The sequence below is a fragment of the Anarhichas minor genome, unplaced genomic scaffold (assembly GCF_050575085.1).
Source record: "Anarhichas minor isolate MPS153535 unplaced genomic scaffold, ASM5057508v1 ptg000018l, whole genome shotgun sequence".
NCBI lineage: Eukaryota > Metazoa > Chordata > Actinopteri > Perciformes > Anarhichadidae > Anarhichas > Anarhichas minor.
In genome coordinates, this window is record NW_027466464.1 from 9,921,803 (window position 1) to 9,939,606 (window position 17,804).

The following is a 17,804-nucleotide window of genomic DNA, read 5'->3' on the forward strand; positions in this document are numbered from 1 at the left end:
GCCTCGCCCCTCCACTCTCTACCTGCCTGTCTCCGTCTGACATGCATCCGCTCCTCAGACACACGCAGATCTCTCGTGTAACCCTGCTGGAGCGCAGTTCCGGATTTCATTGAAGAAAGTGTCTCCTGAGGGGATGTGGGGTGTGTGTGTGTGTGTGTGCGTGCGTGAATGTGTAGTGGTAGGGGGTGTGCTCCACAGTGGGGTTGGGGTGGAAAACCCTCAATAACAACAATAAAAACAACATCGTGAACAAGAAGAAGAAAAACAGTGTTGTTGGCGTGCCACGGCTCGACACTTTTATGGACCCAGAGAGACATCAGTCTGAAGCAGCTTTACAGAGAAAGGAATGCTCCTCCTAAGTCACACTGACGACTCTGTTATGTGTAATGGAATACACAAGTTTTTAAAAATCTTTAGCGCTAAAACAGCAAAAAGCCTCCTGCTGTTTGTGATCAAAGTGTTTCAATTTCCTCATTCGTGCCGTTTGCGGATCGAGCCTTAATATTTCATTCTCTTCATCTCTGATCAGTTTTAAACACTCTTCGCGCTCATCCATGTTATTCACTCATGGATTTAATTTACCTGTGCTCGATAATTACTTGTGTTTCAGGAATAAACACCACGTGGCAGTTAGCCATGTAGTAACAGCCGTCACTGGCGCAAGGGTTGGCATCCAATCAACGCCGCAGCATCAGAAATACACACAGGGCCCAATGTTGTGACTGGCACTTGGTTGGGGGTCCCGCCTACGGCTGCGCTCCCGCCGTGACCCCACAGATGCCTCGACAGCGGTCACGGAGGAGACCCAACGCCCCGGGGTGATCTCGGCCCCCCCCCCCCGCCTTAACTAGGGATTGGCTGCGACGTTATCTGCCCCCGCTGCGCTAGTGGTGGGTTTTGGGGAACTGGGGAAAAGGGGGCTTTCCTGGCAAGTCTTCCCCCTGTAGCCGTGGTAACAGCGTCAGCAGCACATGAGGGATGGATGGGGCGTGGGGGGGTGGGGTGGTAGTCTGGGCTGAATAAAGGGTTAAGCACGCATGGGTAGGCGCAAAGTAGGCCACAACAATAATGGGGAGGAGGGGAGGCGTGGCCTTGCACTGTAGCTATGGCAGGATTGAGGCATACGTGTACTGTATGCGTGTGTGTGTGTGTGTGTGTGTGTGTGTATGGGCAGGTGGGTGCCTGGGTGGATGTTGTTTTGGGGCAGACGCTCACCCCGGCTCCCCTGAGGAGGTACACTGAAGGGTGGAGGGGTCTCAGTATGGAAGTCGAGTCAAAGGTCGACTCTTGCTCCTCCTCGCTGGAAATAATTTGATTTCTCTGTACTGTACCCCATTACACACACACACACACACACACTGACGCACGTACACACATGTTGACACAAACAGATTGCTTGTCCAATTCAAAACCCCCTGGAGTTGTTACAGTCACCGCTTATGTAATAGGGTTGAATGAACAGAACAAAAACAAGCATTAGTTCACAGTACGGAAAACAGGCCAAGATATGCCGCTCTCTCTCTCTCTCTCTCTCTCTCTCAGACACACACTGTCTGACTTCTAGACACAGTCTGGTGGGGTCAGCCTACTGTCTGTTAAATACAGGAAGGAAGCTGAACACGTCCCCCAGCTGCGTGCTAAGATTTCTATCTCTGCTCGGTCGCACCCTTTAAAAACACACAAACACAGAACCCACTGCACACTGTACCAAAAACATTGTGCAATCTAGGATTTGCCTCACACTTTTGCTGCTTCGACGAGGGTAAAAGTAACGGCGGTGCAATTACTCCCACTCTGGTGGAATAAACACATCTCAGACGGGATCTGCGTCCCCGTCAGAAGTTGTAAACCGTGTTTAGTGGAGACTCGTGGCCCAGGCCCGCCGCGGTAACACAAACAGCTATGATGAGAGAGCGTGCAGGCGCTGGAAACGCCGTAATTAACACATGGCCTCAATCACGCACCCTGAATACATTTTCACTCTCTGACTCACATTTTCACCCCCCCCCCCCTGTCTATGTTTGTCTCTCTCTCACACACACATGTGCATCTATAATTCCGCCTCCACATACATACAGACGGACAGAATCTCACACAATGAGCAGAGTGGAACCACCCACACGCGCATCGAGCAGACACCTACATGTGCTCACACAGTGACACAATCTCTCATGCCCCCTGAATTTATACCAGGATCTTGTTAAAGCCATGGCAACCGCATCCCCCATCCACCAGCCTTCAATCCACCCCTGTATATGCATGCATGTATGTATGTGTGTGTGTGTGTGCGTGTGTTTGTTTGTGTGATATAGATGCAATCGTCGGGGTTCTTGCTGGTGGCCTTGGTAACAGTCAAATCTGGGTCACAATCATTTGACGGAGATATTAAAGGTGACAACTCAGAGCTCTCTCTGTAGGATGAACGCTCGTTTTTTTATGCTCCATAAACCCTGACTGTTACTTTTCTTCAATGGCTGTTCATTGAAACACTCGTTTAATTACTTGTTTATCAATCAAGACGCATTTTGAGTCCTAGATATCTGAATGAAATTAAATGGCGGCTCGCCAATCAGCTGGTAACTCGCTTGAACATAAATCTTTCAGCTGCCTCAAGGCTACCTGACCATTGCGCCTCTCCTACTACACACACACACACCTTATCGCCACCACCAGCAAATACAAATACACTTGCCGCTACAATCTCACCTTCATTGTGCGTTTCACCTCGTGCACTTCGACGACCTCGAGAAAATTCCATTTCGGCACACACTCATCCCCATCAATCTCCTCGCCACCGCCTCTTCCCATAAACCTTTAACCTTAAGTCCAACTCCAAGTTGCCTTGGAGCTCTCTCCATCATCCCCCCCCCCTCATCTCCAGAACAAGCGGATCCTACTCCAATTAAGCAAGCATTCCTCGCATGCTTTCAGGCGGCTTGAAAGTACTTTTTTTCCCGCTCCTCTCTCTTAACTTGTGTTTATGTGCAGGGCTGCCTCTGCTGGTGTTAATTATTGTAAGAGTGTTGGGGTGAATGATCACAGGTTTCGGGCCATTAACATGCGACAAAATCATTAACTTAAGTATTAATGCACAGCGGAGCCTAATGTTTGGTTGGTGGAAAAGTCGAAACTCATGTTTCCCACAAAGGCCTTTGAGTAATTGTAGGCGCTGAGATAAATACATGCAGTGAGCAGTGGACCAACACTGGAAACAGACAGAGCAGCTGATTTCTTCTTAAAGATAAGCCAAATGAATTAGCTACTATCCCTTTGTTTCTAAATAACTCATGTTGCAGTTTTGATAAAATTACAAAGCCAAACTTCGACGAACCGATCGCACACGTGTCTTCTTCTAAACTACCGATCGTGTTTCAGGTCACTCGCCCGTTTTGAAGATCTCGTAGCGCAGAGAGAAGCCCGCTCCCTGGTGGGCGTAGTCCGACACAAACCGGATCTGGAGGGAGGATCCCGACGAGATGATTGGCGCCGGGGCGATGTTGCTGCAGTGCCGACCCAGAACATCAGCATTTTCCGAAGTCCCATCGCGGATCTCGATGAAGTCATACCTGATGGAATAACAAAAGAAAGAGATTATTTCCTGTTGCTTTAAAAGAAAACAGTCTTGAGTTTACATTGAGCTTAACGCAGCAGGAAGGACTTAAGAGAGGTAAAGAGATACAAGGAGAGCATGGAGGGTAGATAAACATAGATGGATAGTTATGGGGTTATGCAACAAGCTAAGCTAATAAAAAACAGACAGGTGTTACCATTGGAGTTCAGCCTCAGGACAGAATCAGTGTCCAAGAAAAGCATTTAGGAACACAACATTAAGACACGAGTAAACATATCTGCCACAGGCTTGGCTCTCAGTCAAAGCTTCTCCGCCGTTCTTCTGCTCTTTCCTCTCAGCTGGATTCAATCAATTTAGCTCTTGTTGTTCCCCAAATCACAGAAAACAAGACGGGGGGGGGGAGGGCTGTGTTTCGAACCGAGCGTACAATCTGAGGGCGAAGATGCAGGCAAATGGACAGCCGGATGGATTCATTAATAAGAGGCGTACAAATAGACGGAGGAGCTTATGAAAAAGTAAAGAGGCGAGGGCTCGGAGAGAGGAAAGGTGAGGACATGAGCAGCACGGGGGGTGAGACGGGGGTTGGGAGAGAGGAATTAGGATAAATAAATGTCAAGAGGCCTCGCTTTTTAGCTTCCACATGCTTGAGCTCTCAGCTCATTATAACCTTTGTCTAGCCAACTGACCCTGAACGATAAAAGCAAATTCTTAACTGTCAGGTCAGTGAGTGAGTGAGTGAGTGTGTGTGTGTGTGTGTGGGTGCTTTTATGAGATGAAAACAGAGAAAGAGCCAGAGAGAGAGAGAGAGAGAGAGAGAGAGAGTCCACCTGCCTGATCCAGAATGAGCTCATAGCCCTGTGTGTCATTCCTATAACATTATTAGAAACATCCAGCAGCACAGTCACAGACACAATATGCATAACATGACACTGCTGCCGGGTCAGATATAGGCGTTCATAATGAAGGCCAAATGAATGACAATCTTATTCTAAAGTTAAAGTACCCCTGCATCACTATCAGCATGTTTAAATGGTGCTCACACTCTACGTCACACTCTCCCTGTGCTGCTTCCAGACAAAGCTTCTATTCCTCGACCTACTCGCCAACGTATTCAGGCCTCAGACGGGCGAGTGCTGTACAATGAAAACATCATTTACTATAAAACACAGTGTGCATTACCTCCAGGAATGTGATAGCATAGCTGTGTTGATGCGATTAAGGAAGGAGCAGCCCATGGCCTGCGAGCAGGTTTGAATGGTAATCATTTAGGGTTGCGACAATATTGGAAGGTGTGGAAAACTCCATCATTTCTGTTTGTTATTATCTCAGTGCCTAAGTATTGTTTTAAGTGAGTTACACGATATTTTACTTCAGTAATGTTCTTCCTAAACGGGCAATCATACCAAAAATACCTTCGCTTTTCTTCCTCCTCTTGTAAGCATGTGTTGGAGTGGATGTGTGTGGATCTGCATGTTGTATTTCAAGTTGCGCATCGGTGACAAATTCCCTTGTAATTTTGGTCTTCATAATAGTCATTCCTGGTTCTCTCTCTCTCTACAGTGCTACTAAGTGTCTCTTCACCCCCCCCCCCCCCCCCCCCCATATTGTGATTCACTGCGTAACTAACTGCATCGCCACAGGAGCCCTGCAGCTACACGGAGGACGCCCTCCCATCACACTCGGATGCAAACACACTCGTCTCAATTAGATCATATGACGAAGCCTCCAAAAAGACAACAGGGCCGCTGTTGTCTCACTAATTACTGTGATGGCGTCTTTGATGTGGGAGAAAAGCTTCACCGACGTCTCTGGGTATTCATCCACTTATTAAACGCAGCATCTCGCTGATATTCTAAACAGGAAACTGTTTTGTTTTCCTCTCACTACTTCAAACTGAAAAGTAAGTCAGTAAAGCTGCTACCAATCAGCACTAGGCTGTGTTCCTTTATGGCATCTAAGCGCTAAGACTGCTTTTGTGTTGCGTCTCGGAATAAAACGTGGATTAAGCAAAGTCACTAAGCCTCTTTTTTTGGGGGGTTATCTCATTCCTGCAGTGTTTAGATTCCTATACAGAGCATTCGAGCTAAAACTGCTGATGGAGGGATAATCCCAGCCACATTAATCTGGGTCAAAGTGGCACATGTACAGGTGAGGATCAAAGTGCGAAAATGCTGCAATGAGCCTGTACTGTCACCACAACATTGCCACCCCCATGAAAGTGGTCTTTTTCATAAAAGTACAAAAGTATAGCATGATCACAACAGCCAAGTGCAATTTGAATAAAGGCAGTTTGGATTTGGCATCAGAAAGATATTTAGGAAAAAGATTTTCACATCAAGATTAGTTTAGAAGTCACGAGTGTGATGAGGGTGTTATCAGAGCTGGAGGGTTCAATGAACGGTGGTATTAGGTTGGATTATGGGAATTGCAGGATCCATCATGTTTGACTTAAAGTCCGGATCCATCTGCCTCTGCTGTAGACATGATGGCTGTTCTTTCTCTCTCTCTGGAGGCCCCCAACTGTACGAAAGTGCAACACTAAATTGCCGGAGTGCTCTTTCACCAATTCACATTATATCTGCGCACCAGCACGGAAGAGCACATGTGAATTATTCAAAGACAGCTGTCATTCCTTTCTCTAAAGCGAGCCGCGTGTTTGTGCCGCCATAGGAGACAAGTTCCCGTGTCCCACCAGCAGTTAAAGTCTGCGATGGTCGGGGGCTGAAGCAAATCTGCAAGAAAGTGGGCCTGCAGAGCACTTTGTGCGATGTGAGCACAGAAGCCGCTGTCCAATTCTCTTATACGTGTCTTGGTTGTAATCCTGCATTACAGAGGCGATCGTAAAGGCTTCAGCTGCGAGCTCCCACGGTGAGACTGTAAGAGCCACCGCCGCTCTCCCTAAGTACGCCTGCTTCGGGCTGTAACTGACACATGCTTTGGGGGGAAAACACACACTCAAACATGTGCCAACAAATGCAGATAGACAGACATGTACGCACGGACAGACGCGGACGTACACACTCCAGCGTTGTATCGCCAACGCCGAGGATAAAAGAGCTGAGAGCCTAATTAGGTTTTAATTGATTTTGGAGTGGGTCTCTATCCCTCTCTGTCTCCCTCTCTCTGCCTCGCTCTCTCCTGTCGTGGATTAGCGTCAGTGAGTGAGTGTTCCTCAGATGTGATTATTGACCTGTTCGCTCAGCCTCTCCCCGGGCTCTGATGAATACATGCATGAGGGCCTGACGTGTGAGAGCCCACTGTCTGCCTCTCTCGAAAACACACACTTCGACGCATTCCATGACACACACACACACACACATCAATTATTTGCACACACGCAGACCCCGTGATCCACACCCCACCTATGTCTGACACCCTCCGTTCCCTGCTTTCTGTCTGGGTCTGCATGGCCGGCCCCCACCTCCCTCATATTGCCCATAGAGAATAGCTGGAGCAGAGGGAGAGGGGTTGAGGAAACTAAAAACCCTTAAGGGCCAGTAATTCTGCACCAGTCCAGACATGTCTTCTCTTCCTCTGCTCTCATATATCACTCCGCCCCTCCGCCAAAACAACTAATTGCCTTTCGCACCTTTGCTGTTTGTCGGAGACTAGGGACGTCCCCGGCAGGCATTGGCACCTCACCACAGAGAACCTGCAGTATGTATACTCCTGTACGTTTGTTTATTTACGGGTCTAGACTAGCGGTCACTCTCTCTGCTGTTAAAACACTACTTTATAACTCTTTATCTTTGTGAAATCAGCAAAGGAGCTCTGTCTGCAAAAGAACTAGCTCGTGTTTCATTTAGTGTCATCGAAACGCCGACACAAACGCACAAAGCGTTCAGCAGGAGCGTCGAAATTACACAAAAGATTTACACATCATTTGGCTGCTGGGCGCGTCACGGCCGTCTGATTTATTTTGTTTGTGCCCATAAAAGAGCAACAGCTGCTCGCGAACATCAGCAAACCAAACTTGGCTGCGCTCACACACTTGAGGCCTTCAGTAGAAATGATGTCCCTCTCTGCTCCATTGTGTGTGTGTGTGTGTGTGTGTGTGTGTTTGTGTGTGTTTTCCACTCTCGGCACAAGATCCCAATCCGGTAAACAATGAAGAAACGTCTGTCGCTTCTTTCGTCTCCCTCTCGGTGATGGATGCAGAAGCAGAAAGTAAGTAAGGCGGAGGGTGTACAGTAGACACACAAGCTTTTACATACACACACACACACACACACACACACTACCACCCACTCCTCCCGCCCTCAATCGGGACTCTAATAAACCATAAGTGCCTCTGAAATATTAACTAGATGCTGCGAGTGAAATCCCTGCAGATCCACGGGGCCTGCCATCTTCAATCTAGCCCCCAAAACAAATGGCACTCCTTCTTCCTCGTCTCCTCATGCACCCCCCCCCCCCCCCCCCCCCCCACCCCCATCTCCTGTCCATCACAGAGTCATACTTACACAAGGCTGAGGCCAAACCGCTGACCACAGGCAGTCTGGGCTCGGCCCCGGACCTTCTAGACCGGCATCGATCTGAAACATCAGACTATAACTGCTGTCTGAGCTGAAGTCGTGACCCTGCTGGATGCATTTTAGATCCTCTATCAACGCGTTTTTTGCGATTGAGATCGTTGCAATTCATCCCGACAGAATTTAGATCTGCCAGTCCACTTGGCTGACTCATTATTTGGACCGGGCCTTGACTAAGCGTATCAAACGCATGTAATTGAAGAAAGCATTTGAAAGGATTCTTTTTTTTACATTTAATCATCCCTCTTACTTATTATATCATCATCATTGCGCTGACAACTGCAACAGTCGTGACCGCTGGACGCTGATGACCATGATCTTGTCCTAAACGCCGGCCAAGTGCCAGATATTGACGGATCAGAACCTGAACAACTCCCTTCAGTCGTGACCTCCGGCAGCTCATCTGTCTCTCCTTTCATCCTCAACCATCACCCTCCATGGTCGTCTTCATCCACGTCTCTCTCTGCCCCGGGCCATTGGTGATCATCTATCGATTCCCCATTACAAGCGGAATACAGACATTGATCCCACACCTCTCTGCGCCCCCTTTGGGTATTAGTAATAAGGGTGATATCATGCACACAGGAGAGTTGTTGCTACATCTCACTGCGAACAGGCATGTCACGGTCCAGAGGGATTTACAGCTGTGTGTGTAAAGTTGTAAAGTTATATCATCAAATCTTCCCACCTCGGGCTGCAGTCAATAACAAATAACCAAATAAATAAGTGAGAAAATAAAAACCACAAAGGTGGAAGAAATGGATCTTCTGGAATGACTACTGTTTTATGGCGCGTGCGTGTATAATGTGGGATTCTGTTTCAATGTTTAATTCGAGTGTGTAAAAATAAAACACCTCCTCCTCAGGCTGGAGGGTGAGGGGGAGAATGGAGGAACAAATGGGAGGAAAAGAGATCAAGAACGGGAGGAAGACGAAGCGAAAGAAAGAGGGCTGGAGAGAGGGAGGGAGAATCGTTCAGCTGGTATATCACTAGGCAGCATCCTGGGGCTCGGCGATGGCAGATTGCATTAGAGATATGGGCCTGATATTTCATCTAGCCTTTATTACATTTAGTTCACATCAATCGGCTGGCAACCTGGAGGTAAGAGCTATTTGGCACGCGGCCGGGCTCCCCCTGAAATGAAATCCTGAATTAAAGTGCCACCTCAGACACGGAGCGCCTGCATAGGGCTGCGGATTTGATTGCTGCAGTGGAGCCGCGGTTCGGCTACGTTGCATCGTCAGAGTACTGACTGTTTGAGCCCACTGAGGGAAAATCACCAGTTGGCCAGGGATATTAGCCAGAGTTCAGGCCCCTTGCCTGTGCTGACCAAGCACTTTTCTCAGTTTTATAAGGGCTTAAAGTGCCCAAAGGGAAGGGGGGGGGGGGGGGGTATGATGGCTCATGAGCGCTCTTACGCTGGCAGGTTGCATGCTTAAGTGCGTACGTGCATGTGTTTCTAAGCGTATCCACTGAAAACATGTGTCCTTTGAGTGATCAGCAGTCCGGACCACATCGCTCTGCGTCTTTCAGGTAGCACACAGCTCTGGTTTTTCCCTGCCGCCGTCTCTGTAATCCCAGCTGTCACGCCGGTTTCCAGCCTTGACCAAGATGGCGAGCCCTCCACCTCTGCAGCCCCTTCCGGCTCCCATCGCCCCAACCTCTGCGGAGGACCGTGAAAACATGCAGACATCTACTCTCTGCTCCCTCACACTGCCGTGCCTAATCATACAGGCAAAAAAAAAAAGGGAAGCTGCCTGTAAAAGCGCTACAGGGCTCGGATCATTCCGGGTAAAAGGCATAGCGCAGGACCGAGAGAGCGCGGATATTGAGCCGTACTTTGGCTTTTTCCACTTATTTCTGCTGCTATTTGTGCGCCCCAAAGGGAAAACGCATCCTCTTTGAGCACAGAAGGGCAAACACATTAGTGTTAGAGGTTATGCATAAATAAATGTTGATCCTCCTTTAAAACGGGGCTATCACAAGGAGGCTGGATGGTTGGATGGAAAGATGGATGGCGGGAAGCGGGAAGCGGGAAGCGGGAAGCGAGTCCGACAAACTAATACTCGCTTGCAGAGTTACTCATTCTGAGACGCCTTTTTTTCCCACCCACGCTCACTGACTCTCCTCTCACACACACATGCTCACACTCATACATACAGGATGAAGGGAGGTTGAGTGGGAGTGTGTGTCAGAGGGCAGGCAAAGGCCTCAGTCCCTCCAGGCGAGTGTAAAAAGAAGTAAAAAACTCATCCCAATAAAACCTTCTGCGGAGAGGAGAAACGAGGAGGCAATTTCAGTTTTCTTTCCTCCTCCCTCGGCCTCCTACTGCCCTGCTCGCCTTGGGCTGTGAGAAACTGCTTGACAAACTGCTTATCAACAGCTGAGCCGGAGTCCAGTGTGCGACTGTGTTGACACTGTGACGCTGGTGTAAAAGCGGTATTACCGAGAAACATACTGCCGGGGAGATAATTATGCAACATTTTTGCCTTTGACAAAGGCGACAGAAACCCGGAGACACAAAGCCCGAGACATCGAAATAACGTTTCTCCAGCCGCGCTGCGACGTGACGCGGCTCTGTGAACGGAATCGACAATCACCACAAAACCCCTTTTCACCAAAGCTGCCATTGATGTCATCATGAAACCTTTTTTGGGGTCTCCTGGCCAGACAAATTGCTTTGTCGCCGAACAATGCAAAATAGATAAATAAAAAAACACCCTTGTAGGATTATTAATTCTTCAATTTGCAGAGGGAAAGGAGGGCTGGAGGAATAAACAGCCATGACTGCACTGATACATCTGGCCTGTGTTCACTTTAAGCAGACAATGAGGAAGTCTTGAAGTGGGTGAATTGTGCAACATTCTCCCTTACTCTGTTGTATAAACGTGGATTAAACAGCGGAGATCGTGAGGTTCCTCTGAGGTCAAAGACAATAGAAGACCACATGATTTGGATTATTCATCTCTCTGAGAAAGGAAACTGACCAACGCAGTCATATCCAGACAAACAGCTGGGCTTCATTCTCTTCTTCTTCTTCCCTGTTCATTCACCATCGTGCGAATGAGATGTGGAAAGCCCGAGATGAGGAACATTTTCTTTTCTGCCCTCTGAACTGTTGAGGTAACGTGCAGCCGATGTGTCCTTGAGCAAGGAATTTAAGGCAGAAGTTGCTCCAAAGAAGCCTTCAAAAGGGCCAATAACAAAAGTGTGCGGCTGCACTGGGCAGCATCCAGGACACGATGTGTGCGATGGCGTGAATGTGAAAAGGGGACGGCGCTGAAAAGAGCTTGTGTGCTCGCCATTCTCTCCATAAATAACAACCCCCCCCCCCCCCCCCCCGAAGAACGAAGAAAAACCACAGTCCACTTAATGGTCTGTGTTTTGCAGAAAGCTTGTACCGGCAATTAAAATTTCCTTTGCAACTGACCTGTTGTGGTCAAAATGTGGAAAATGTTTCAACGACTTGGGTTCAAGCCAAACCGCCGGCAGTGAACAATAATAAAAAAAAGGTGCTTCAACAGGAAATTGCTTATTTGAGATGCAAATGTCTTTGCAGCATACTAATCAAAATGTCAACACAAATCATCATTCATCCAGAATAATTATACACCATGAAGACTTATTTGTTTCAGATATGACTCCATCTCTGCCACCATTCTCTCATTTGCACCCACCCACCCCCCACCCCCCGTTCTTACTTGCAGTCCAGCCTCTCTATCTCAAAGTGTGGGTTGAAGTTGAGGACGATGCGCTGCGACGGCTCCGGCGCCGTGATGATCCAGTGGCAGTTCTGGTGAGGCGGGTACTCCAGAGGATAACCGGGGGAGGTGATGTAACCGGCCTCGCTGGCATCGAAGACGCCTCCGCACTCTGCCGCTGTGAGAGAGACGCAAGGGCGGGGTACAGTTAATGATTGTTAAATTCAGTGAACTACATTTCTATTCTAAACATACATTCCTACATCTGGCATTTGCATGGCAGGCCGGCGTCACGCCAAATAAATCCCCGGTAAATGACAGCGGCTCAGAGGACGCTCTGTGATTTATCTCGTTTCTCTGCATGAAGCTGTGATGAGCAACAAATGAGCAGTAAAACAAAGAAAGCAATTTAGGCCGTCAGTTTGGAGGAAATTGGAAAAACTTCTCCATTGTGCATTGTCAATGCGAGTGGGACCACATGGGTAAGCTATTAAAACAATAAAAGATCATCAATGCTGCATTTGTTGGGCAGTGCACTCACACACACACACACACACACACACACGGAGAGAAACACACAGAGCCTTTTTTCACCCTCTTCCACACCCAGGCTCTTATCTCTCTCTCGGTCCCCCGTCGGGAGCGTTCACCAAGTGTAATTGTTGCTCCGGCAAGCCAATCTGCAAACATTAGGACACATTCCCCGATCCTATCACGCTCTCCCAGGAACAATAGCCTGCCAATGGCATCGCTCGGCAGGCTTCGACAGGAAGTGACACGCAGACGGCCTGTCTAGCGGGGTTCTGGGGGGTCACCCCGACTCTGTAATGACAAGCTCGCGCGGCAATAAAGGGCCCTATTCTCTGCTCACGCCCTGACAGCTCAGGCAGCTCAGGCAGCTCTCGCGCTCCGCGTTATCTCCCATAAACACGCTAAACACATAAACTCGCATGCACATACAAAAGAAACATGTATTCTGCATGTGCACACACACACACACACACACACACACACACACACACACACACACACACACACACACACACACACACACACACACACACACACACAGGCGCGACGTTGTGCACAATGGCTCCTTTATTACTCTTGCATTGCAATAGATTTGCAGGCATTATTATTCTCTACGGAGGCAAAGGAGCAACGTGTTCTCCATGACAACAGCAGGGGGGTGGTTCTACCTCTGTGTGTGTGGTTGCTGATGCCGGGGGGGGGGGGGGGGGGGGGGGGGGGGGGGGGAATCTCTAAATGTAATGAACTTTGTGATATTGAACTCAAAGCGACAAATGTTTTCTTAATATTGTGGCCGGCGTGCGTCGGCCAAATAAGGAAAACAACATCCAGAGGAAGGAAAGCGGCTATATCAGGCAAGAAACTAAAGATTATGGGATGCTGTCATTAACAATGCACCGCCAAAATGGTGGGCTTAACCACTCAGCCGCTGAGATGCATCTATTCTTGACAGAAATGGGTTGATATTCCTGCCTGTTTCTTTCAAATTTCTGTGAAAGCATCAATACAGGAAGCGGAAAAGAAAAAAAGGAGAAAAAAAACACACAGCACCAAAGGCTTGAAGTGTAATAGACCCTTCAAGTGTTGACATTTCCACCGCCTATTGTGCTTAAAAGGCACACTTAAGATTCTCTGACATTTGATAGAGCGGCGATGGCTTCCTCACTTTGTTGCTGGAGAGGAGCGATGCCCACGCTCACACACACACACCAGGCGCACACAGCTGCCGGTGATTTTTCATGCGAGAGCGCGACTCCAGCCGCCCACGAGCATGCGCGCAGATACACGCGCATGTGCGCTTAAACACACACCCACGCTTTTACACACACACACACACACACACACACACACAAGCCAAAGCTCCGTGTTCAAACGGCCTCCCATGCACGCACACATCTAAATACATACAGAGGGCCTGTCAATCACGGGCTGACAGAGGTGGGGAAAACAGCAAACTGAAACATTTCAAAAAGATAGCTGGTATGGCAAAGAATGACACACACACTCACACACACAGACATCTCTTCATCTGCTGCGGCTGTGCAGACAAACAGTCATTGTTGGGAAGCCTATGGAGGGAACGGTGTGCAGGAGGCTATCAGCAGGCAGATTAAGCCATTTGGGGGGGAATCCTGCAGCCTCAACACTTTCCCTGAGCTGCCCATTCAATGGCCTCCGGGAAGGATGAAGTGGAGGAGGTGGAGGCGAGAGGGTTGAAGTGTGGGGTGTGGGGGGGGGATTACAGCGGGAAGGAAAATGGAAGAGGCGAAGGAGAGGATGAAAGGGAGAGAGGGATTGGAAGGAGGAGGAGAGACAGTGAGGCGATGGATAAAAGACGGATTGAGGAAGAAGGGGGAAGATTGATCGGACGGGGACGAGGGTGAAGGCGGTGGGTGGGGTTGATGTACGACGGGCGGGTGCGAGGACCTAGGTGGGAAGAGTGAGGAGGAGAGAGGGACGGGTGACAGGCAGAGAGTGAGGAAGGGAGGGAAGGAGGGAGGAAGGGAGGGAGGGAGGAAGGGAGGGAGGGAGGGAGGCGACAAAAGGTGATGAGGAAGGAGAAATACAGAGGGTGAGGAAGAGATAGAAGGATGCAGTGAGTGAGTGAAGAGAGGGAGCGAGTGTGTGTGTGTGTGTGTGTGTGTGCAGAGAGCCTGACGAGCCTCATTAAGACATGCCTGCTATCCAGCTCCCTGTAGACACTGACCCCACTGGGAAACCTCTGTCAGTCAGCTCACACACACACAAACACACACACACTAGCACTGGCAACATGTGTGTGTCTGTGTGGGTTGGTGGGTGTTTGTTTGGTTCTACTAAGAAAAAAAAAAAAAATACGATGGGGATGCAGCAGCAATATATCTGATCTAAATGAATGAGAAGATTTTCTGACGACAGATTTGACCCTAATTGCTTGGATGTCCGCGGTAGTTAGTTGGATATGTATACACGACATGTGTGTGTGTGTGTGTGTGTGTGTGTGTGTGTGTTGTGTGTGTTTCACTGCTAAGCAGAATGTCTTGGTGAGAACAGAACTTGTGGTGTTGGATGAGTAACACAGAGGAAGCACTCAGGAGCTGCCAGCGGGCTTCATGAATTACACTGTCTCTTCTACTAGAGGAGCCAATCTGTCTACACACACACACACACACACACACACACATACACTCACAAGCCCCTCATATGTTTCTACCATGCGGGGACCTAACTTCTATTAGGCTACATGAGAACAATGTCGGCACTATGTGTGTGTGCACACTGTATGTAAGAGCGAGCATGTATTTGCAAACGTGTGTTTTTCATTATTATTCTGGATGAAATTGAAATGCAAAAGAATATTACGAATGTGTGTGTGTGCGTGTGTGTGTGTGTCTCTACATGCAGCCACATCGTTTGTTTGCAGCGCAGATTCTGTCAATGAAGTGAATGTTAAGTGAGATCTGTGCATGCACATTTTCTAGTCACTACAGATCAAGTCAAACCCAGAAGACGTCCTTGTACGAGCCGCGAGTGCCTTTATCTTCATTATCTGGGAAAATGTGCATATGTCTGCATGTTTTAGCTCGTGTGTGTGTGTGTGTGTGTGTGTGTGTGTGCACGCCCCGCGCTCTCATTTCTATTATCCGCCTTATCGGGAGAAGTATGGCGTCATGCTCTGGGATAAGCTGCGAGTGTGAGGAGAGAGGCGCTGATAAATCCCTCCATCATTCCTAGTGCCCCCCCACCCCCACCCACCCACCTTAATTAAAAAGTGCTATCGCCCAGAGTGAGGGAATGAGAGGGGAGAGTGGGCCGCACTCATCCATTCAGTCAAGAGCAGGGGTTGTCTCTCTGACTGCTTTTAATCTCACCCATTCCACACTAGACTGGACCCAAGCAGAGGGAGAGGAGGATGAGGAGGGAGGGCGAGGGAGAGAGATTCACTTTTGTCGCCCTGAGCTCTAACACCTTTATGCACCGGTGGGATGACGGTGCTCTGGGGAATAGAGGCTAGGAGCTGAATCGATACCAATGAAAAGTCCTCCCTGATGTATTCCATTAAATATCATCAAGATGCCCTTTTTCATTTACGTACTTGCATTTGTTTGTGCATCGTGTGGACATTATGTCCTTGCTTGTGAGCTAAAAGTGTACAAGTTTTACCCCTTACTCACAAAATGTCCAATTTAAAAAGACGTCATTCAACAACGTTGTGTATTGAAGTTTGTTGATGGATTCAATATTTTCCGCAGATAGATATCGACCAGAACACATGAAAATTGCCCAAACAACAATCAGCCCAGACAAAAGCTTTTTGTTTAACAGTGTTAAATGCGTTTAAAGCTACATGAAAGGCTGGTAAATATCCCCAAATCCTCCTTCCCTCCCTCTCTGTCTCCTTTCCTTTCTCTCTTTCTCCTCCTCCCTCCCTAACAGGATAAGTGCCCCCGTGCTAATCAGCTAAATGCACAGCGCTGGCCGTGGTGATCAATGGTCCAATGGATCAATCGCGTGAACAGATGGTTGCTGGTGCAGGGGAGGGGGGGGGGTGTAGTGGTGTGGGCCTAATCCTAAACGCTACCTGACTGACTGACTGACTGACTACAGTATCATGTCCCTCTTCTCCCTCGGCGAGCTCTTTTGTCTCGAACCTGCACAGCCGAAGCGCGTCTCACAGAAGGTTTCCCTGCCTGAAGAGTGGAAACGGCTGAGCCGACATCAGCGAGGGGGGAGCTGTGAAGAATTGAGCTCTGCTGCAAGAGTCTTGGTGATTTGTTGCCCCCCCCCCCCCACACACACACACACCACCTTACAGAATGTTACCTTTCAGCGGAACTGACTGCTTAGAGAAAGCCTTTCTGGGGAGAATTGCAGTTCCCACAAAAGCGGTTCCTTTTAATTCACACTCTTAACTCTTTCCTGGTGTTACCCTCTCCTCTTTAACCCCCGCTCGTGAATTACAGTGAATTTAAAACGCTTTGCCTCTTGACAATGCTAACCCTCCTCCAGCTCCCATCTAAACCCGTCCCTGAGCACCCGTTAAGACCCCCCCTCCCCTCTGCGACTAATGCGCCATAGTGAAAGACCCGGCTCTGTTTTATTTATGGGGGTCTTGTTTTTAATTTCACCTCAAGTGCGGCGGGCTGCTCCAGAGCTTAGCGTGAGCCTGCGACTCCGATACCTGACTGGTATTGAACGGGCCGCTCGGTCGGTCTTCGGCTATGAATGCTAATAGGTGACCTTGTTTTCGCAGCTGATACCTCTGAGACTGGGCCAGATTAAAACACAGAGAAATGCAAAGAATTGAACGGCGTGGTTGCAGAGGAGGGGGGGGGGGGGGGGGAGAAAAAGGTCGACGCCGCAAATCAAATAGAGAACCGTTTAAAGAAAGACCAACAGAGAAGATCAAAAACGACAAAGTCCATTCAGCCAGGACCTAACATTTGGAAAAGAAATGATTAAATGAATAGAAATCCAACTCTGGAGGAAGTCGATACCATAGGTGGAGAGGATGCACAGCAGCCCACTCAATAAACACGCAAATGAGATGCGTAATGGCCTGAATATGAATGCTTGTGGTCGGGAGTAATTGATGCACGTGTCACTGAGTCAAACTATTGTGATTACAGTACAAGTGGATCGGAGGTCCTTCTGCTGCGGATATAAAGAGTGCAGCAAAAAAAAAAAGGGAGCTTTTTTTCGTGCCACATGAGGACGCCACCAGCAGGGAACAGCAGGCCACAGCTGGAAATGTCCAAGCACCAAACATCTCTCATGGGTCATCAAGCTTTTCAGACTGTGTAACGTTTACACCTCGGGCGTGCATCATTTTTGTTCCACAACATTGAATTTTTTTGAAGGGGAAGTTTTTGCTACTGGCTACTCCATCTCAAACCAGATGGAGTCGATCATCAAAAGCAGGAACCTTTATTGTCATGCCAATGTGCTTGAATTCCATTTTGTAACAGTCTGTTTTCCTAAATGGTAGAT

The 17,804-nt window shown here is 48.5% G+C and overlaps 1 protein-coding gene across 3 annotated transcripts in view; it reads right to left on the bottom strand.

The window, feature by feature from the left end:
* Positions 1-17,804, bottom strand: part of nrp2a (neuropilin 2a) — a 53,335-nt gene that overhangs the window by 32,586 nt on the left and 2,945 nt on the right. For all 3 annotated transcript variants that reach the window (XM_076095053.1, XM_076095052.1, XM_076095054.1), the window contains exons 2-3: positions 11,805-11,982; positions 3,385-3,566 (exon numbers count right to left, since the gene is read on the bottom strand). In XM_076095053.1, coding sequence (XP_075951168.1) covers positions 3,385-3,566; positions 11,805-11,982 — 360 coding nt within the window. The remainder of the gene's footprint in view (positions 1-3,384; positions 3,567-11,804; positions 11,983-17,804) is intronic.